General features: G+C 38.0%; 2 protein-coding genes across 2 annotated transcripts in view; one reads left to right on the top strand and one right to left on the bottom strand.

Annotated features, from left to right (window-relative positions):
- LOC134538696 (large neutral amino acids transporter small subunit 2) overlaps nucleotides 1-22535 on the top strand; it is a 912958-nt gene that overhangs the window by 578938 nt on the left and 311485 nt on the right. The window contains exon 3 of the mRNA XM_063380130.1: nucleotides 3896-3939. Coding sequence (XP_063236200.1) covers nucleotides 3896-3939 — 44 coding nt within the window. The remainder of the gene's footprint in view (nucleotides 1-3895; nucleotides 3940-22535) is intronic.
- The window catches only part of LOC134538697 (protein amalgam-like), a 551901-nt gene that overhangs the window by 515661 nt on the left and 13705 nt on the right, over nucleotides 1-22535 (bottom strand). The window lies entirely within an intron of this gene.

Here is a 22535-nt window from a genome sequence, read left to right as displayed (position 1 = left end):
ACTTTATATCATACGTTTTACAATTAAATATATTTTTTGGTATAAATATCTGCGGATGTCAGAAATTGCATATTTGAGTGTTGTTAACTACTTTTGAAATTGAAGTATTGTTATAGAAAATTTAACGTTAATGATTAACGCGGGTAAACGTATTTTTTTTTTTATATTTCGAAGAAATTTGTTGTTTGTCATCGGAAGAGTACGATTAAAAACAATTTTTCAAACAAAAATTCTCATTAATAAGGTGTCCGTTAGTAATAAAACTCCTTTAAATCTAATTTGTTAGCTTCACGTCTGGAGGTTGTGTGCGGCCGTCCGTGGCCTGGTATTGTCAGCGGACCTCGAGGTTAGATTTTCTGTTCTGGCATCGGCTTCGGGGTCCGCAATGGTTACTGCGGTGATACCCCAGTGGCTGCCAGCAATGGCTGCACGGATACCTCAGTGGTTGCTAGCAATGGCTGCGGTGATACCCCAGTGACTGCTAGCAATGGCTGCGGTGATACCCCAGTGGCTGTTAGCAATGGCTGCGCTGATACCCCAGTGACTGCCAGCAATGGCTGCGGTGATACCCCAGTGGCTGTTAGCAATGGCTGCGGTGATACCTCAGTGGCTGCTAGCAATGGCTGCGGTGATACCCCAGTGGCTGCCAGCAATGGCTGCGGTGATACCTCAGTGGTTGCTAGCAATGGCTGCGGTGATACCCCAGTGACTGCTAGCAATGGCTGCGGTGATACCCCAGTGGCTGTTAGCAATGGCTGCGCTGATACCCCAGTGACTGCCAGCAATGGCTGCGGTGATACCCCAGTGGCTGCTAGCAATGGCTGCGGTGATACCCCAGTGACTGATAGCAATGGCTGTGGTGATACCCCAGTGGCTGTTAGCAATGGCTGCGCTGATACCCCAGTGACTGCCAGCAATGGCTGCGGTGATACCCCAGTGGCTGCTAGCAATGGCTGCGGTGATACCCCAGTGACTGATAGCAATGGCTGTGGTGATACGCCAGTGGCTGCTAGCAATGGCTGCGCTGATACCCCAGGGGCTGCCAGCAATGGCTGCGCTGACCCCAGTGGCTGCTAGCAATGGTTGCGCTGATACCCCAGTGGCTGCTAGCAATGGCTGCAGTGATACCCCAGTGACTGCTAGCAATGGCTGCGGTGATACCCCAGTGGCTGCTAGCAATGGCTGCGCTGATACCCTAGTGGCTGCTAGCAGTGGCTGCGCTGACCCCAGTGGCTGCTAGCAATGGCTTCGCTGATACCCGAGGGACTGCTAGCAATGGCTGCGCTGACCCCAGTGGCTGCTAGCAATGGCTGCGCTGATACCCCAGTGACTGCTAGCAATGGCTGCGGTGATACCCCAGTGGCTGCTAGCAATGGCTGCGCTGATACCCCAGTGGCTGTCAGCAATGGCTGCGCTGACCCCAGTGACTGCTAGCAATGGCTGCGCTGATACCCGAGGGGCTGCTAGCCTTGGCTGCGCTGACCCCAGTGGCTGCTAGCAATGGCTGCGGTAATACCCTAGTGGCTGCTAGCAATGGCTGCAGTGATACCCTAGTGACTGCTAGCAATGGCTGCGGTGATACCCCAGTGGCTGCTAGCAATGGCTGCGGTGATACCCCAGTGGCTGCCAGCAATGGCTCCGGTGATACCTCAGTGGCTGCTAGCAATGGCTGCGGTGATACCCCAGTGACTGCTAGCAATGGCTGCGGTGATACCCCAGTGGCTGCTAGCAATGGCTGCGCTGATACCCCAGTGGCTGCTAGCAATGGCTGCGCTGATACCCCAGTGGCTGCCAGCAATGGCTGCGCTGACCTCAGTGACTGTTAGCAATGGCTGCGGTGATACCCCAGTGGCTGCCAGCAATGGCTGCGGTGATACCTCAGTGGTTGCTAGCAATGACTGCGGTGATACCCCAGTGACTGCTAGCAATGGCTGCGGTGATACCCCAGTGGCTGCTAGCAATGGCTGCGCTGATACCCCAGTGACTGCCAGCAATGGCTGCGGTGATACCTCAGTGGCTGCTAGCAATGGCTGCGGTGATACCCCAGTGACTGCTAGCAGTGGCTGCGTTGATACCCCAGTGGCTGCTAGCAATGGCTGCGCTGATACCCCAGTGGCTGCCAGCAATGGCTGCGCTGACCCCAGTGGCTGCTAGCAATGGCTGCGCTGATACCCCAGTGGCGTCTAGCAATGGCTGCAGTGATACCCCAGTAGCTGTTAGCAATGGCTGCGCTGACCCCCATGGCTGCTAGCAATGGCTGCTAGCAATGGTTGCGGTGGAACAGCAGATAATTTGTGCATTGAAAATAAACAGGTTTTATGGTTTTACTTTAACCAGGGTTTTTATATTATTGATATTTATGCAACACTTAAATAAGTTCGTTGTAAATTTTATATATGTATATCCTTGCCTAAACTATTGGGGGGGGGGGAAGGCGCTTTTCGTCTCCATGTCGTAGATTTTTCGTGAAAACTTCGGGATAAAATAATATTTTAATTTACTTTTCGACTCTGCTGTAGCTTACGCAGTCGCTCGGCATAGACGTTTTAGACTTATTGGATTCCTTTAAACTCTATCTTTCCTCTGAGTTGCATAATCTATATTTCCGATCCTATTTACGAGTCATATGAGACTACGTTAATAATATTGTAGTTTTCAATTTTATAACAAATATCACCTATATTCCGGGAGTATTTTTAGTGTCTCTATTAGAATCCTAGTGTTGCTCCGCAAGCTATTAGCAATGACACTCGAATCAATGTCCTGGCTAAAATCGCTTCCACGCTTCAACAATTTATATCATAACACAAAGTTAATTCGTAACAATTACGTGCATGCGCCTGCATTGGTACAATGACGTCACATGCTAAACAAATACTGCGAGATAAATACGTACAGACATGGTCTATCTGTAGGGGCATGCAGATTTCGCGAAAATATTTCGAGACTATATGAAAGTTAAAACACTATAGCGTCGTCTATGTTTCGTGATTGGGTGAGTTTCTCTCAGGTACATATCGATTGTAACAACACCAATCACAGTGATTCAGTGCGGAAGCAAACGCGTCTTGAGTGGCCCGGTCCAATAAGGCAACGACTTCTCTCGCTAGACGGCCGCCAATCACAAGGAAGAAACGTCATGTGCGGGTATACCTTGTTGCAGTCTAATGAGTGTTCAGATCTTTTTGTGAAAAATACATGCCCCTATCTATCTGTCGTTGGCTCAGCCATTTTTGACGCATTATTAATCTCGTAGTTATGAGCGAATCAAATCTGAGTTTTTTTTCCAAGAAGTAAATTCGACCAACTATCACTGTAACAAAGCGAATATACGTTTTTAATCACCTTAAAATGCTTACAATGTAGTTTAATTAACTTGCATATATAAAGATATGTTTTGAAAATGAAAAATTAAGACTTCAAATTCAAATAGAACTAGATATCTGTACTCTGCATTACAAATAAAGATGCGATTGTATCAGCTATCGTAAAATAAAGTAGGTATATGTAATAAGAAGAATAGATATAGTTACTCTTAAGATTTCTTTAACTATAATAAATGAAAGTGTTAATGTAAACGATTGCGAAAACTGAATTAAAATCAAATAGTAACGTGTTTAAAAATTTTGTTAAATTGTCTACCTCATGCAATAAAAATAAGTAGTGTTATTTCAACAAAATAAAATATATTCTCGAACACACTAAAACATAAGTTATTAAATCAGATACTGAATCCATACAAATAATTTAAAATGTCTACACATAACCACTTTAAAAAATATTATTCTTAAAAGGTTGTATTGTGAATTATATCTTTTTTGCTCTTGATAAATGATTGTGTCTATTCTTTAGTATAAATGTTTGGAATTAATCCTATACTTTCTTTCAATTTCAGCAACACCCTGAAATTGTGCGAGCGAAGCCGCAGTTTACTAACTGGTAAGTAGTTTTACTATAGTTCATAGTTAATAAATGTGTATGTCAATTCAATAAGTGTTATTTGATGTTTTTCTTAGATCATATCTGTGGATGAATATTTAAATACCAGCATGAGTTTTAGAGGATGTAATAGTGTGTTGTACAATATTGTACTAACCATTTGTACGTAGATTTTGGCGTAAGACCATTTATTTTTAGGATATCATTCATAAATAAATAAAAGTAACTATTTTTGGTTTAAGACTTATCGAAAAGAAAATATTTATTGAGATAAGAATCGAATTTTAAAAATTAAGAGATTTACGACGAATTTCACATACAATTTTTTTGGTTCAAAGTCGTATACCACACTATGAAATGCTATTTGTTTTGTTATGTTTGAAAAATAAATTGGCCTTTAAGTTTCTCTAAACAATTAAAGAAACTCGTATTTGATTTACAAGTCTATTTGTAGACAACTAAGTAGAGTTATAATTATTACGAACGTATTCAAAATCAAGAACGAAAGCAGGGATTTATAAAGCAAAATAATTTGGTACCTATAGGTACTTCTCCCTTCAACCTCTATTAGAGCTTTACCTTGTGCTACGGTTTTTTATTTTGTTCTCATGGCAGTCTATTAAATAACGGCCCGCGAAAACAACATCCCACCCCGTATAGAATGTCCGTGATGAATGAACGACAGCATCCGGCCTGGAAGTGCGGCCCAGTTCTGGATGGATCGATCAATCAAATCACGTGCGTGATTTTCCCGATCTTCTTCGGCTCCTACTGGCCCTCTTCTTCGCGGCTTACCTCCCGTGTTATTTACGCTAGGAGAATATATACTTTCGTTCATCTTCCACACAGAGAAAAAAAAGGTTTGTTTAAATCAAACAAATATTTGTTTACATATGACGAAACAAATATTGACTTGCTGTAATAAAATATTTTGTTATATTAACCAAACTTGGTAAGTAACAAATTTGATTTGTTACACCTAACCAAATATACAGTTGAGTTGAAAAAAATCATTTTGTTGAGTCAACAGAATTTTTCCTACTACAAAATATTGTTTGAATTAACAAAATATATTTCTTTCCCCATAAACAAACAAATATTTTGTTGAGACGAACAAACTTTTCTCTCAGTTCAGACCTTCGCGAGACAAACTGGGGGGATTAAATACTCTCATTGGTTGTAGTTATTCCAAGTTTAATTAAGGTTGTTTCCCAGCGCGTAGATACATGAAGATCCATGGGAAATTTGTAACCAGTGATTTTTTTTTTTTTTTTGTAAATTAAAGGTGAGAAATGTTCAACACTGCAGAAGAAATTCTGTAGCAAAGTATTTGCACGTGACAATTTCAGTTTAGTTTACAAAAAAAAATTTGCATTGCTTGAAAAAAAAATGTTGGCCAATCGCAAAAGCGGTACAAAAGTATAAATGATCCGGGAAATTAACCCGTGAATTTTTTCAGGTATCTGGTTATGTGACGTTCCCTAAGGTACTAGAAGCCAGTAAAATTAAAATCACGAAGTCGCTGACGTCTGATAGGCTACAGAAGGGAAGAAAAATGTGCGCCAGCTTTGCTCGACCCTGACTGACCAAGGGAGACTTGTAACACGCCTGTTTACGTCACACGCCTCCCTTCGTTTAGGAATTAAAGTCCAGAGTGTGTTAAAATATCTGCCTTGTTTGCTGAAATAATTATGCCAAAAGCCTTGGGAAGTACTTTAGAACATAAATCGTTTATAAGTTTTCAACTTTTTTTGTAACCAGCGTACAGCCGTAGTTTATTGGTCGAAATCAGACTCACGCTGTTCAGGGAAACATTTATAGATAGTTTTTTTTCCTTGAACGAAACTGACGATAAGGGAATTCGTATAACCAACATGTAGGGAGGTGGAAGATTCTAGCATGGGAGCGAAAAATGATCGAGCTATATACAGACTGTTCCATAACTCAACGTCAAGCCGAGAACAGTTTATAGGCCAATAAATAACGGTTCTGAATAAAAAAAAAAAGAACCAAAATTCAAAAAAGTGTTGTAGTTTTCGAGTTGTAAGCATTTTTTTTTTCAAGAGTTACCAAGTCCCCACTCTGCAATAAAAATTATAATAAACTGTGACTAAATATTCTTTTTCTACGCGATCCCTTCTATTAAAACAATTCAAAATTAAATCTAATAAGTTATAATTTTGGGGGGAAATAAATTAATTTGTGTTACTTATGCGGCAACAATTTTTTTTTAATCGTGTAACTTTGACTAACGTATGCACACAGTAAAATAATACGTGGCTAACTTAGCTAGTTATTTGCTTTAATTAGCCATATTTTCTTTAACTTGCTAAGTAGGTAAAGTATTTTTTATTAGTATGACCAGTCAAATTTAACCTATTAAAACTATTTTGCCACATAAGTAGCGACCCGGAAAATTCGCGGGTTCAATGACCTCCAGGATAGACTCCAATATCCTCTACACACTCGGGAAAATGCCAACTGTTCATTGGCTGCTGACTTGTGAGTCGTCTCGACTGGGTGGCCTGTGATTCGACACTTCTATGGGCGAGGGTCTCTAATTGGCCCTCAGTCCTCCAGATTAACAGTGAACTAATGACAGAAGCAGCACTAAGGTATAATTATTTTAATTTTAGCATAACACGAAATGAACCCGCGAATTTTCTGGGTCTCAACACATAAGTCTACCAAATATTTTTTCCCCTAAAATATATTATATTTATAATATTTAACAATAGTACAGTAGTATATTTAAATGGTTCCCAGCGCTGGAGCCTGGACGTGATGGTAGTGGTGGCGGCTTCTTCCTTGGAACCTATGTACATCTCCGATGATGTCATGGACACCATCATGTATTGTGATGTCACAGCGGCCATCATGAATGAAACTGAGTTTAGACCTTGAATTTTGAACTGAAATTTGACCTTGACCTTTGAAATCAGCTTGAATTTTGAACTTGAAATTTTACCTAAGTCGCCATCTTGGATTCCTCCATATTTTCATTGAGTGCCCTAATCCCCTAACATTGCAATCCTCGTTACGGTCACCATTTTGAATTCTAATAATATGTACGCCATCTTGGGTCTGGTAACAACTTTTTTTCGATTCTGATGACAGCCGCCATTTTGTTTTTTTTTCTGTTCTGCTGGAGTTCGCAAACTTGGATTCCGTCATCTTTGTTTCTGCTGTTTGTTCCTAGAGAGCACAAGCATCGCTCTGACTCATGCATATAAGGTCGATGTTCCATTATCTGCTAATATTGTTGTGGCCCTTATCGATGCAATAAATTTAATTTATTTTTACAAAATAAGTTGAAAGCTTTGTAATTAGAATCATGACAGCTAATACCTCTGGGTTGTAAAATATAGGTATATACAAAAATAACACACATTCGGACTTGTATTTTTTAATTTGTAGGAATAACTGCGTCACCTGCTAAAGGACATTGACACCATCTTTATTAACAATACTTGCTACCAGGAGCGCTAGCCAACACACATTACCTGCTAGAGAGCGCGACCGCCATCTTGTTTTCAGAATCCTATACAAGGAACGCTAGTATCACATAGTACACGCGACATGTGCTAGAGTGCGTGCCGCTATTTTAGTTTAATTATTAGCCTATATAGTGCAATTTTAATTTGTTACATTTATATCCGCAATATTTTCGGCCATCGTGTCACCCATCTTGAAATTATGTATTTATTTAGCTAGAAATTTTGGGAAAATTTCTTAATTAATCAAAAAAATCACTCATTAAAATAATGTCTTATTCAATAGATTCCCGTCCTCACTTAGATTCCTTGACTAGCCATATCTTAAATTTTATGTAAAAGAATATTTATTCAATAAAATATGGCAAAACATATTAGAAGTCTACCAGCTTCCAGTAAGCCGATTATGAAAATTGGCAGTACTCTTGAAAATTGGTAATAATTAACCTAGAAATTTAGGAAAAAATTTAAAAATCATAAGAAAAATATTTGTTAGTGTAAACTTGACTCGATAGATTTTCGCCCTTAGGTCGATTCTCTACCAGTGATAAGAGTAACTGAAGCTTTAAATAAATTTAAATTCTGTTTCGCATTACCTTTCGTGGATTTTATTAATCATTCTCTTTACAAAAAGTGACTCTATACATGATAACTGTCTGACAAAATTAATATGTTGTCTCTGTGCCTACAATTTAAGTATAAATTTTCTATGTATGGGATATGATGTGTGTTAACTAGCGCTCTGGTATCAAGTATTGAAAATAAAAATGGTGTTAACATCCTCTAGCAAGTGACGCAATTTTTCCTACAAATTAAAATAATACAAGTCCGAATATGTGTGTTATTTTTATATATACCTTAATTAATTCTCAGTCTGGTAAATGTCTCGATTTTGCGGTCAAAGGCGTATATTTTCCAACCCAGTAGTATTAGCTGTTATGGTTCGAACCACAGCACTTTTAATTTTTTTTTTGAAAAAAAAAATACTTATTGCATCGACAAGGGCCAAAACAATATAAGCAGGTAATGGAACATCGACCTTATAAGCATGAGACAGGGCTCGTGCTCTCTAGGAACAAACAGCAGAAACAAAGCTGACGGAATCCAAGATTGCTGCCTCCAGCAGAACAAAAAAAAAACTAAATGGCAGCCGTGGCATCTTTAAAGATGGTGGCATCTTGCAGACAATAACAAAAATGACGCTGTATCTTCAGAATCTAAAAAATATATAAAAAAATTAAGTGGTTGACATCAGACCCAAGATGGCGGGCATGTTATTAGGATTCAAGACGGCGACCGTAACTAAAATTGCAATGTTTGGGGATTTGGGCATTATATAATCAGATGGCGGAATCAATATAGCGACTGAGGTAAATGGTCAATGTCAATGGTCAGGGTCAAATGTCAAGGTCGAAAGTCTTATTCGAGGTCAAAAGTCAAGATCATACAAATGGCCTGCCGTTACGTCACAATCCAAGATGGCAGCCGTGATGTCATCGAAGATGTAGGTTCCAAGGCAGATACCGCCAACACCTCCACGTCCAGGTTTCAGATCTCGGAGACTAGACTACTAGTAGGGTAATCTAATTTTGCGTAGCAAAAAAATTTGAGTCACATTATCTAATAATTTGGGGCAGGGTGGAGATTTAAACTCTTTTGAAAAAAAAAATCGTTTAGCTCGAAAATTAAGAAACTGTGAATTTATAGGCTTATCAACTGTTCTCGGCTTGTCTTTGAGTTATGATACACCTTGTGTGTCATCTATGACGTTCCTCAGAACACAGAAGACTTGTCAGTCGTCAGCGCACGACTCGCAACAAAAGTTGGTCAACCCCCCCCCCCCCCCCCAACGCAATCATTTTCTTGTTGTTGTGTTTGCCCCGCAGGCACGCGGAGAATTTAGTCCCGTTCTTGACCGCAGAAACCACCCCCTTTCCCTCCCCTCTTTGTAGGTTTGCGGAATTGGTGGAGCAAGGACCTAGGGTTTATCACTGACCTCTCAAAGAGAGGACATCTCTCCACTCCAGGCTCGCCTCTACCAACCCCCCCCCCCTCTCTTCCTTTTCCGAAAACCTCCTCCAGCACCGAAGAAACTTTCACCCTGGCCCTGTTGGGTAGAGGGGAGGGGGGTGAAGGGTCAGATCCAATACCAACTTGGACCGCGTTAGTTCTCCGGGTCCGTAGCAACTGATCGGCGGTGGGTACGGACGAGGAAGGCCCAGGGATGGGTTTCGGAGGAGAGGGTCTTGAAGTTAAACCTGTCGAAGAGTGGGGGAAGAGGGGTATCGGCTGCCCCGGCAAGAACACAAGAGGCAATTTCCTCTTGGAAGCTCGTGGCTCAAGGGCACACAGCCCGGTTTAGCGATTCAGAATACGTGCCGCGGCAGTACCTCCCTCCTTACAACCAGACGTCACACGCCGAGTAGGTATAATTGATTATTTTTTTTTTTACTTTTCATTTTCTCAACATTACCATTAACTAAGGGCTTCTCATGGTAAAATGTCTTCCGATGGCTGTCTTGCATGTGTTGTTACGTCACAAATGTTCTCACAAGATATCAACCAAACGTTGTGATCATAATTACTTGCACTTGAGTGACTGTTTTTTTTACCGCTATTTAAATGAATTTCGGTGAATACATGGTGCTAAAAATTTGAGACGGAACGTTAGATGCTATAGAGCTATTGGATTTCATTCAAAATAAAGTTTAAAAAAAAAATTAATTCGGTGTGTAAGATCCAGCCAAAGCCCGTCTTCTTGGATCTGGAAGTAATTCGCTGTAGTTAGAGAAGGGAAAAATTACCGTCACACATTACTTAAATATAGTAGGTTAATTAATAGTTTTATTTAGTATCTTGTCATAAAATATAATAAGATTTTAATATGTATGTTTTAGTTAAATTCAATCATTTAATAATAAAATATATAAAAAATTCATATTTTTATATAGACAATAAACCACAGTCCTCTAGTTATTATAAAATACCATAAGAATTAATCATAATATATAATTAATTAGTATTGTGTTTTTACTGAATATGTTATTTTTAATTAAATATTAACTAAATAATAATTTTAACTAATTGATAGTAATAAATAAATATAATTATCTATTTTATAATAAGATCTTATTAATATACTAGATAATACCCGGCATGCGTTGCAATGCCTCAATCAATTTTTTTTTTTGTAATTTTTTAGACGTATACTAAGCATCTCTCTTTATCTCTCTAATTCTCTATCTCTCTATGTATATCTCTATAACTCTCTCTATCTTTCTATTTATATCTCTATCTCTCTATATATCTTTCTAGCGGACCCGACAGACATTGTCCTGCCCAAATGTACTTTTTGTGAGATATGGATATGGCGGTAAGTATTTCTACGCTGGACATTTTGTATCTTTTCATTATACATACCCCTCCTCTTGGGCACGCCACTGCCGTTACCAAAAACCTTTCCCATGGTTACGCAGAAAGCAACAACAATGCAAAAGCCCGTTGCCATGGAGGCTAATTATCAACAATGCTTAGTTTTTTTTGCTTTTAAAAAGTGTATTTTTAGTTTTTCTTAACTCAGAATCGAGATAAGATATCCAATTGTGAATCTAAACCATCCTCGAATCCCCGTGAACTCACACACAAAATTTCATCAAAATCGCGTACAAACAGACAAACAGAAAAAGTACTGTTTTATTATAGTAAGATAGATAGATTATTCTTACATGTTCGCATCCATGCAGTATATGAAAAATCAGCATGCATAGCCCCACACCTATAACTATACGTATCTGCTGCCCACTACTTTTTCCGCATGGAATTTTGTATTATCTTGCACCATTTAGAAATTTAAACATTATAACATAGCAGTTGATACAGTTGTAGTAGTTTTCTTATGTTCACAAATGATAATTTTTCTCACCTCTATTTCAGTCTTTGCAATAAAAATATGTTACTACCTAAATTTTGAGTAAATATGTTTCTACTTTCAAATGTAATGACGGGAAGACACTTCATAAAATCTTTTTGTAAACCACATTTAATGTTTTTTCCGTCTCGAGCTAGAATGTAAAGATTGTCTGCATTACTGACCCGCGAGCAAGCTACATACATTTCAGAGAGAGAGAGAGAGTGAGAGAAAGACACCTATTGAATGTCTATCTAACTAATTTTTTTATGAGAGCATATTTTCATTAAATAAATCATGAAATCATTCAACGATAAAAACTGTTTATTTAATAAAGCGGACGGGTTCGCTCCAAGGAGAAAATTGACGCGGCGAGACCTCGTGGACATAGAGAAATGACACACACTCACTATTTGTGTGGCTATGAAACATGATTTTTTTCTGCAATTTAAATTGTAATATATAAAAAGGGTATTGAAAATTGAAACAAATATGGCGACACTATAAACTGTCAGGATATTTATTTTTTTCTTACTCTCTACTTAGTTCCTTACAATAGCAAAACTTAATGGCTTCTAATAATGCGTTGCAATTTTTGCTTTTAAAGTGTGTTTTTTTAGTTTTTATTAACTCAGAATCGAGATAAAATATTCAATTGTGAATCTAAACCATCCTCACTATTTGTGTGGCTATGAAACATGATTTTTTTTCTGCAATTTAAATTGTAATATACAAAAAGGGTATTGAAAATTGAAACAAATATGGCGACGCTATAAACTGTCAGGATCTTTATTTTTTTTTTACTCTCTACTTAGTTCCTTACAATAGCAAAACTTAATGGCTTCTAATAATGCGTTGTAATTTTTGCTTTTAAAGCGTGTTTTTTTTTAGTTTTTCTTAATTCAGAATCGAGATATAATATCCAATTGTGAATCTAAACCATCCTCGAATCCCCGTGAACTCACACACAAAATTTCATCAAAATCGGTCCAGCCGTCTAGGAGGAGTTCAGTGACATACACACGCACACAAGAAATATATATATAAAGATAATATAGGTTACACTCTGCACAAAAATACACTAAAAAGGTTCGGTGTGTTTTGTTCACTGGCTGATAACTGATTTGTTAGTACTGTTACAAAATTAATCATGAAGAGACAAAAAATCTGCTTTAAGGTGTTTTGAAGTGGAACGGGAGTCGTTATTTCAAAACTTCGTGCAGTTTTAATAGTAATTTTATTTTTAACATCGAATGTAAAAAAAATATCAAGGTGTGAAATATGCTCTTTTAATGGTTGGGAAAGGTGGTAGGGTAGTTTTTAGAACCATATTGTATTTAATAAGACTTTCTGATGAAATTCAGATGTACAAAGTATATTCCTTATCTTTTTAACATCAAGTATGATTGATGCTATAAAGTTATACCATTAGGTACTATACTTTAAGTGGTGGGAAAGTTAGACTGGGGTGGGTTTTTTGAAGTCTCATATAGATTATTTTAAGGGGTCAATTACAATTAAATATATAGTTATTTTTCTCTTAATTTGAACGTCGAGTTTGCAAAATTTTATCAAGGAATACCATAATACTGCTTTTGGGTAGTATGGGGAATTAGGGTTAGATTTCGAAATCTCGTTTACACAGGAGGTTGGGAAGTTTTTTTTTAATTGGACATTAAATTTATCTTCCTCTTAATTTTAACGCCAAGTGTGCAAAATTTCATTTAGAAATAGAAATATCATGTTTTAATAAATATGAATAGAGGACTGCGAGGTGTATTAAACCTCATGCGGATAGGGAGTAGGCGGTGGCTACTTTGAAATCCGATAAAGCAGTCAATTTCCTCTTGTTTTCAACATTAATTGTGCTCAATTTTATTTATATGTTCCAAAATTATGCTTTGAGGGATGCAAAAGGGGATGGGTGGTTTTCCGAAATCCCATGTGGGCAGTGGTCTTACACATTTTACAAAATTATACTCGTAAGTTGAGCAGTAATTTTATTCTTGTTTTAAATGTCATATGTGCACATTTTTATTAAGAGGAACGAAATTTATGCCTTAAAGTTTGGAGAGAGGGGTTGGGGGTGGTTTTCCGATATTTCCTCTTTTTTTTCTAAATCAGTTTAAGACAATAATTTCCCCCTTAATTTAAACGCAAAGTGTGCTAAATTTTATCATTAAGTACATAAATTGTGTTTTAGAGGGTGATACAATGGATGGATGTGTTTTTTTTTTCTTTAATGTAGAAAGTGAACCGCCCCATTTTAGAAATCAATGTAGACAGTTTAGTAGTACCATTATTTTGAATCCATAGTGAACGAAATTTCACCAAGTTGTGTTGAAGTCCAGTTTTAAGGTGTGGGAACGATGAATTCGGGTGGTTTTTCGAAATCTCATTTGAACAGTGACCTTACCCTTGTTTCGAAGGTCAAGTGTGCAAAGTTTCAACTCATCCGGATGAACGATGCGTGAGCGCATATAAAACGAACGAAATAGAAGAAAAACACACATTCATGTTTTTATATTTATGATTTAAAAATAAAATATATTAAAATAGGGTAGGACGCTTACCCCTGACAGAGCTATGCATCAGCTATCCACATAACCGGACTTGTTTGTAAGGTCACCGAATTAATTTTTTTTGCGTGCGGGCCAACTCACGCTTGAGATCTTGTATTTTAAAAAAATCTTATCTAGTTTTTTAAAAAAAAAATCTTATTTAAAGAGGACAAAACGGTTCACCCTGGCACGTCTAGGAATAGGGTATCTGCATTACCGGACTGCTTTGTAAGATTCCCGAATTCTCTTGTTTGCAGGCGCACCCACTCACACCTGAGATTTTATCTGTTATTACAGAATTACGCTCCAGATATATCCCACAGGAGCCAAACACACACATTTTTTCAGGGATTAAAAGTAGCATTATGTCACACTCCGACCCGGAAACTATCTCTATAAAAAAAATCATGTCAACCCGTTGCTACGCTGCTGCGTGAAAGAAAGGACAAAATAACAAACCAACAACCACACTTTCGCAATGCCGAAGGCTTTCCAATGTACATTGTATCAATTGTAGGTTCGAATCGTAAATATAACGCATGTTTTGCAGCTTCCTAGCTATGGATAATATGTTGAAAATCGCTAACCTAATTATTGGCACGAAAAGTACGTACCAAGTTTGAAGATTCAGTAATGGTTTTTCGTAACTCTCGATTTTGTAAAACAAATTATAGGTTTTATTACCATAATAGAAACACTCAAAATGCGCTTAAAGTGTAATTAAGACTCAAATAACCAAAACAAAAGGTTTTTTTGGCATATGCTCCTGAATTTCACAAATGGCATATAATTTTCTGAATAATTGTACAATCTAACACTGTCTAACAATGCTTCTATGGTGAAATATCCTCAAGCATTGACCGACAGCAAAAAAAAAAAAAATTAATAATGTGAAATTAAAGGACCATCCGTCATGGTTTCGCAAATTACTTTAAAAATACAAAATATTAAACGTCAAATCATTCCGTAGCACTCAGAATTCCTCACTGCGTAATTTCTGGTGGTGTAACATGCATCATACATCACTTGGGAACAATTATGCCTAATTACATTCGATCGTAGGTACGGATGTGACAAAATTTACTGTTTTGCACACATAATTAAGACCTGGTGCACTTTACTTGCGCTGTTATAAAAAAATAATCAATTTTCGGAAAGTGAGAATGTTTTAAAATTTTTTGAAATGTATTGCTTATTATGTGTACGGATGATGCAAACTGTTGAAACACAATTTCATTTTAATTTTGATGCCTGAAATCTGTACGTGGCATGTTGAGGAGTACAATAATAATAACATAATGGATGCGAGGCATGGGGCGTGGTTTTCGAACCCATCAACAGCAGGGTTGTTTTTGTTCTTTTAAAGAAAAATCGGTAAATTTTTTTTTTCGTGTGGAGCATGACCACGGGGTGAACTGGAGGAACAAAAACACAGAGGCGCAGGCAGTCTGTTCGGCAATGAACCTCCCTCGCCGAACTTTGTGAAAACAAGGCCCTTTTCTCTCGCTCTATTAAAGCTGTATTCTCTCCGGAAATTGCAGTCGAAAACGTACTGCCTACCCCCCCCCCCCCCCCCCAACTCGTGTTTCAAACGTTTCTCCCGATGATTCGCTCGCTGGGCGAGTGAACAAAGTCACTGGCAATTATTTTATACCGGCTGCTTCAAGCTTCAGAACGCAAATCTCCAAAGGTATGAAAGCAGACACCAAAACAGAAAGAAAAAAATAATCCGAGAGAGTTGGTCTAACCGTAAAACCCCGGGTTATAATTATGCGTTGTAATTATTATTCTTTGTGTAATGGTTCAAAATATACTCATTTAAAATTACAGATGTCCGTAAATTTGGACATTTACATGAAGACAACTGTATCAGTACAAAATAGTTGGTTCAGGTTTTTACCCTGTCATTTATGCCTAGTGTTTCCAGTATTAACTGCGCACATTAATAAGCATAATAAAACAAGATTGAATACAATTATGGAATATTCGATAATCTTTTCAGTGGTTTCCAAAAATATGCTTAAATGGAACATCAGTTAAAATATAAAATTATTCACCAATTTTCGTAATTAGTATCTAAAAACTATCTAAAAAGGGGTTTGTCTGTAAAGTCGGGTTAAGGACGATAGTTTTACGTGATAACGTCATAAGAAAAAAAAGATGAAAAATTGAATACTTTTTAATTTTCAAATATTATTTACAGTTTTTGCAAATTTAATTTAAATAATTTGATTAAATATAATCACGAAAAATTAGTTTAAAAGCCCGCCTTAACCTGTTTGATATTATAGTTGATATTATAGAAGATTTCCTCGCACGGTAGGTGGGCGGTTCTTGCACGCTCGGCTCAGGCGGAACGTGACACTTTTCCGTGCGTGCAGTTGGCGTTCATCGATTTTTAAGACGTTATCACGTCAATAAAATTTTCAAATATGCTAAAATAAGCATAGCCATGTGTTGTAAATAGTTACAATATCGTTCTTGTAGTATTACAACCTTTGGTAAATGTACGAGAAAATGTATTCTGTGTAAAATGTTTTATCGAGGGCCACTGGCTTTCGCGGCCATTTTCTGAAGTTATTTGGCTGGTGAATTCTAGTCGTTGTCAAGGATGAAGATTTTTCCGACGTTTCGGTCGAAATTGTATTCGCTATTTTCAGAGTAGCAGTCGCCTACTGAGTTTCTTAGAAAATCTCCTCTCTTAAGCGAAAGTATTCAAAGACAGGAGAATTTGCAAGAACGTCGGTAGGAAACTGCTTCCCTGATGGCGATTGTGATAAATATACGCAAATTGTTTTCAACTACATTGCTGAATTTGAATCACTCGTAGTTCTCGCACATGTCGACAGAATTTGCTGCCGGAGAAGCTTCTACGACTATTAAATATTTTGATTAACAAACCGAAATTTTAATCTGCTTAATGAAATGGCTCCGATAAAAGCGAAAAAGATTTGAAAAAAAAAATGTTGAACACCGGCTTGGACCTAATCTTTGACAAGGAATTTAAGAAACTGCTTTTCCGTATTTAAGCACGAATGCACGCTGAAAGCTCGTAAAAGACGAACACTTCGCATATTCCAGCACAAAAACTCTTCTACCGCATTGCCGCCGTCTTGTAGCCTGCAGTCACAGGCCTGCCACCTTGTGGCACGCCATCATAGGCCTGCCATCTAGCGTGGGCTTTTTAAACTTGGTGAGTATTGTATTTTCATGTTAACACACAGTACCTACACTTTGTATGTAGCATACTTGAAAATAAACAGTGTCATGAAACCCGACGGATCATTTAGGCTAACCCATAATAGTTTACGCTCTAGCGGGTATACGAATATTGGTGCGATTTCTGCAGGTTTCCGGCGATTCGTCTTCAGATGACCACGCCCGCTCGTTCTGGTTGGCAAACGTTGGCAACCATGGCAGGAAAGGGAAACGTGCGTCGTGTGCTGCTCGAGGATTGGCCAGCCGTGAAGGCAGTATTTCTTCCAACGAAAATATCGGGCAAAAGAGTAGGTTAAAGTTTGGGTGTTTTCTAAACCACCCTGGCCTGGGAAACTTTATCCATAAATCACCAATGCCTGTCTCATGCGTTCGAAAACACCCAGGCACGCACTGCAGAGAGTTATAGCAGCTGCAAGCACACTAAAGGGTGTGTTTCCTGAACCAGTGTCTTACTAATTAAATTGTATTTTAGCTATTGATTTAAATTAAATGGTTCATGATGGACGATTTATTTTATTAAAAAACTATTTTGAATCCTTTTTGTTAGTTCGTATGCCACACAATATTTCAACGCAGCATTAAATATTTGAAAACTTTCCGAAATAACTGTTAGTGTAAACATTTGTAAAAACGATAATTTTCCAAAAATAATGAAAATCTTAGTGTTTCAAAGTTATGAAGAAAAAATATTTTATATTTTTATGAACTGTGTTATAAAACTAATACGTTTCTAGACATTATTACATTCTCAGGTTAACGAAGGATGAAATTTCAATTGGCATTTAAGATTCGTAAATACTTAAAATAAATCATTATTATAAAGATATAGTATTAATTAATGTTCAACTACAGCTAGTATAAATTCCAAATTTAAGCCATAAGCAGAACACCAAAATTTAAAAGAAATATTTAGAAAAATCCTTTCTTAAAAGCGAATTGTGCAGTCGAGTGAAAATTTAGTAAAATTCCCCTCTCAAGCCAATTTGTGTAGTCGAAAAGAATATATTTTAGGAAAATCTCCTCTAAAGGTAACTTGCGCAGTCGACTAAAAAAATAAATAAGATAATTCTCTCTCAATCTGACTTGCTTAGTCGAATAAAAAAAATCTAACAAAATCTTTGCAGTGTCGGTCAAATTAAGAAATATGCCCCTTATTCCAAGTCAGGTCTCTGCAAGCCTGTCTTGGCTTGTTTTAAACTTCGTATTTCGTTCCGAACAAATATAATCATTGACGTGAACATAATAAGACTGTTCTTTTGTAGACTTTGACCAGTTATTGAATGTTTTGTTAATTTACCGAGAAATTGCTTCTTTATTCATGTTCACAGTAACTGAACTCTGTGTCTATAAATTTACGAATATCCCTGGATAATTTGTAATTAGTGTTTTTCGTAAATTGAATATGAAATATTTTACAGTATTCTACTAAATATTTATGTCTTTGCAAATATTGTCTCATAGCAGGCTGCCGATTATTAAAGTTTGTTTTGAAAAGTATGCAGTAAGTAAAATTTTAATCATGTCTATAGCACATCAGTGATCATTCTAGGAATTACAATTTATAAAAGCTGTTTCGTCTGTTGAAATTTTCTCATTGCCTTCCAACAAGACGGTCTAGTTTACAAGCTCGGTAAAAATTCCTAAAGTTTTACCAGCGGGAAATGTGGTGGACTTCACCATAAGCTGGTGGGTTTTTCTTTCGGCTCACCTCTGTTTCCAGCTTCACACACACAACACATTATGTCAATTATTCTCCATTCTCATCTCATCCCCTATTACTGTCTTGAATGGCCCTGTTGTTTGCCGCGGTGTTAGGCTGCGATTAAGAGGTTCTGTCGAAGATACAGTGATACGAACCCTTTTCCTCCATCCCAAAATATCTTTAGTGAGTTACCATAGAGAGAGAAAGTACATGCGCGACACAAGAAGATAATTTTACATCTTTTGTGGTTGTTCAAATTATCGAGATATTTAATGGCACACAAAATAAATATACATGGCAATTAATCTATACTAATATTAATTAGAGTGTGTGTTTGTTCGAACGAAACTAAATCGATGGCGACGAAGAATTTAAAAACCTGTTTCACTTTTATTAATCTATATATTTTTCTGTAAGATGCAGCAATATTTGAAACTTGAAATTGGAGACATTTTTTATGTACACGTCTTTTTCAAGTGAACATATTAATATGAATTATTCGAAAATATTTCTGTAATAATCGTTTCTCATCATAATCAACACGATTTTTGTTAAAAAAATTTGAATTTTAAATCCAGATATTCAAAAAATATATATATTTAGATATCGGTTTTTTATTGTGTTTATTAAAACTATTTTTTTTTTGTTAAAATAATACTACGGCTAGTTTGAAATGAACCGTAGCAGTATAGTCCCATGTTCCACGAAAATCCTTGAACTGGTTTCGTTCCTCGTGATATCTATCTTTTGTTGTTTGATCACCGAGTTGCGTTGCATCCGTTGGAAGCGAGGAAGGGATTGGTGAGATAAAGTGTGCGCGCCAGTGCCAGATCTGCGTGCGTGTGTGCGTTGGGAGGGGGGTGTTTTTTTTTGGGGGGGGGGATTGTTTCTCCCCCGCTCGCTGGTCAAACAACGGGAACAGGCCGAGAATCGGAAGAGGCCCGGCGGGAGTAAGCTTCCATTCTCCTTTAGCGAGCGCTGGATGGGTAATTAGTTTTGATCCCGGAGTTAGCTTCGGCGAGCGGAATCACCGGTTTGCCAAGGGGCATCACGCGGAAAGGGAAAAGGGTTTCCGTGGAAGTGGGGGAGGAGGGTTTCGGCTCGGATGTTACAAATCAGGGGCATGCTCCGGCTTGCTAATAGTCGCTTCGGGAATCACATGCGAAAAAACTGATTTCAGCTCCGGAGCTCCCAGTTGTTTTGCATGCCGCCGTGAGACCTCGCAACGGAACTGATTGCCATTACGAGACACGACCTTCGATTATTCGATCAACTCATGCTACCATTCAAGTTGCAAATTTGACATTCCAAGCTTCAAAAAATAAATTATCTGAAATGTTAATCAAGAGATTAGCTCACATAAAAAAGTTACTAATTTAAGATAATGTAACGTGTGTACCTGCGTACACTTGCAAAGTATTGTACCCCTGACTTTTCACGGCATACCACCTGCAACACAGTGAGCTGGGCAGGCTTGCCCCGAATAGACGAGACTATTCTTCTTCCAGCTCGTCAGGGAAGCCGGCAAGTATAAAAGGGCATGCGCCCAGAACAACTGGGACATCCAGCCAGGAGGCTGCCTCGCTGCTCCGACACCGCTCGCCGGCCTACACTGTCAATCGCCGCGGAGTTGCTGCCGCCCGAGGACCGACAAGACATCGACTGGGTGAGACCTCTCCGAGTTGTAACCCAGGATATAGACAGTTCAAGTGGAAGCGTCGCTGGATTAAGCATAAAATCTTTCAGAACGAACATTAACTAAAAACGACGGTTCAGCTACCAGGGCAAAGAGGGCGTGCATTAGCAAACTCCGTGAGGGCCGAGCGAGCGGAAGTATTGACACAATCACGACACTATCAGGACACTATCGCGACCTGATCGCGACACAGTATGGACTCTAACTCTACCGCCGGTAACGAAGAATCGTAGACACAAGAGACAGTGAACAAGATAAAGAACTTACGCGTTACTACGAGGATGTGGAGAGAGCTTCACATGGTACCGGGGGAAGAGTAACGAAAACCAACCTATAAACATTGACAGCGTTACACGAATAGTTACGTGTACATAATTGTATCCACTGGTGTAAACTATCGGAACCAATGTTACGTGTAAAATTGATTAATATCTAGATTAAGTATCTTCATTGTGACTTTGTATGTAGTATAGCCTTAGTAGTTTAAATAGACGGCGTTTCGATCGTTAGCGGTGACGAGCTCACAGCCCGCCACAATTAAGGGTATTGTTTTGTTTTGTTTTAATTGTTCTGGAATCGATAACTTAGCGTTAATTCGTACGTTTTGTGTTCTAGTGGGAACTTACCACAGCAGTTCGTCTCCACGAGAACCCGACTTGGTTAAGTGTTATGTCAGTTTGAGAATCAATGCAATTCCTTTTGGTGTTATTAAGTTTGTCAATAAATTTTTATTGGATCGAATTTAACTTAGCAACTAATTTCATAACCACCCGCAAACGTCCATTTTCCTCCTTTTTAGGGTTTTCCTATGTCCTTAGTAAAACCCGCGACAATAATATTTTAAATAATAATATATCCTCTTTTTTTCGATACAGGCCCATAAATTAAGGTCTCATTTCTTACTGGAAAAGAGTGGACACTAATGATAAAATAAAAAATAACAAAAACAATGGCTACAAGAAAACCTTTAACTACAGAGCTTCGAATTATAACCTAAAAGCTATTTACAAATAAACTGTACTTTTAAAACGATTTAAGCTATAATTGACTAGTCTATGGTTTGTAGAATAACGTAAGAAGCTATTTAAGGGCGAATTACGGACATAAGTACTACAGTAACCACAAGAAACCGGAAAACTTCTCTGAAATTAAAATAAATATACCTTTCTGCTGCTTCTGCTGCTTCTTCTTCTGTTAGTCCCCTACCAATCTGGAGGACTCTTAGCCAATTAGAGGCCATCGTTCAAAGAAGTATCGAATCACAAGTTACCCAGTTGAAACGCTTCTCATGTCAGCAGCTAATGAAGAGGCGACATTTTGAATTGTTACCAGTTTTAATTCCTCGATTAAAAAAAAAAACGCCATTTTGTATTTTATCATTTTTAATTCCATGATTTTGAATTCCGCAATTTTGAATTTCCCCATTTTCCGCCATTTTGATGTCCACCGATTTTAATACAGAGGATTTAAATTCCTCCATTTTGAATACTTCCATTTTAAAATCTAGATAGTTCTATATGCTGCCATCTTGAATTCCCTCATGTTGGATTCGAAAAATGAGCAGAGATGGAATTAGGAGTCATGTTTAAATATCAATTGTGGAGGACGTCCAAGATGGCAGCCTGCTAACCAATTCTCACTCTTAACCCCTGTGTCCTGACTTAACTTTTACATACAACATAGAGTCTATCCTGGAAGTCACTGAGGCCACGGATTTTTCCCAGTCTCTAATAACCACTTTTTTATTTGCCCGGTCAAGTGCGGGAAAGCGCCTCTCGCCGTACACTGTTGATAGTAAAAACAAAATGTGCAAAGCATTACATAGTGTGTTGAAGTCTAGCGTGAAGTAAAATATAATGAAATACTGTTTAACGTCTCGTTGAAGTCATGGTCTTCAGACGCGGTGAGGTGGTTGTTTAGATGTGAGTAGCATGTTTACGGACTGTATGAGAAAGCTCCTTGTCGCAGAAACGTCCGCCACGTAGCGAAAAACTGAGGGTTCGACAGCACCATAAAC

This window comes from Bacillus rossius, chromosome 14 (assembly GCF_032445375.1).
Source record: "Bacillus rossius redtenbacheri isolate Brsri chromosome 14, Brsri_v3, whole genome shotgun sequence".
Classification (NCBI taxonomy): domain Eukaryota; kingdom Metazoa; phylum Arthropoda; class Insecta; order Phasmatodea; family Bacillidae; genus Bacillus; species Bacillus rossius.
Note: the sequence above shows the minus strand (reverse complement) of the source record. Positions and strands in the feature narration are given on the sequence as shown.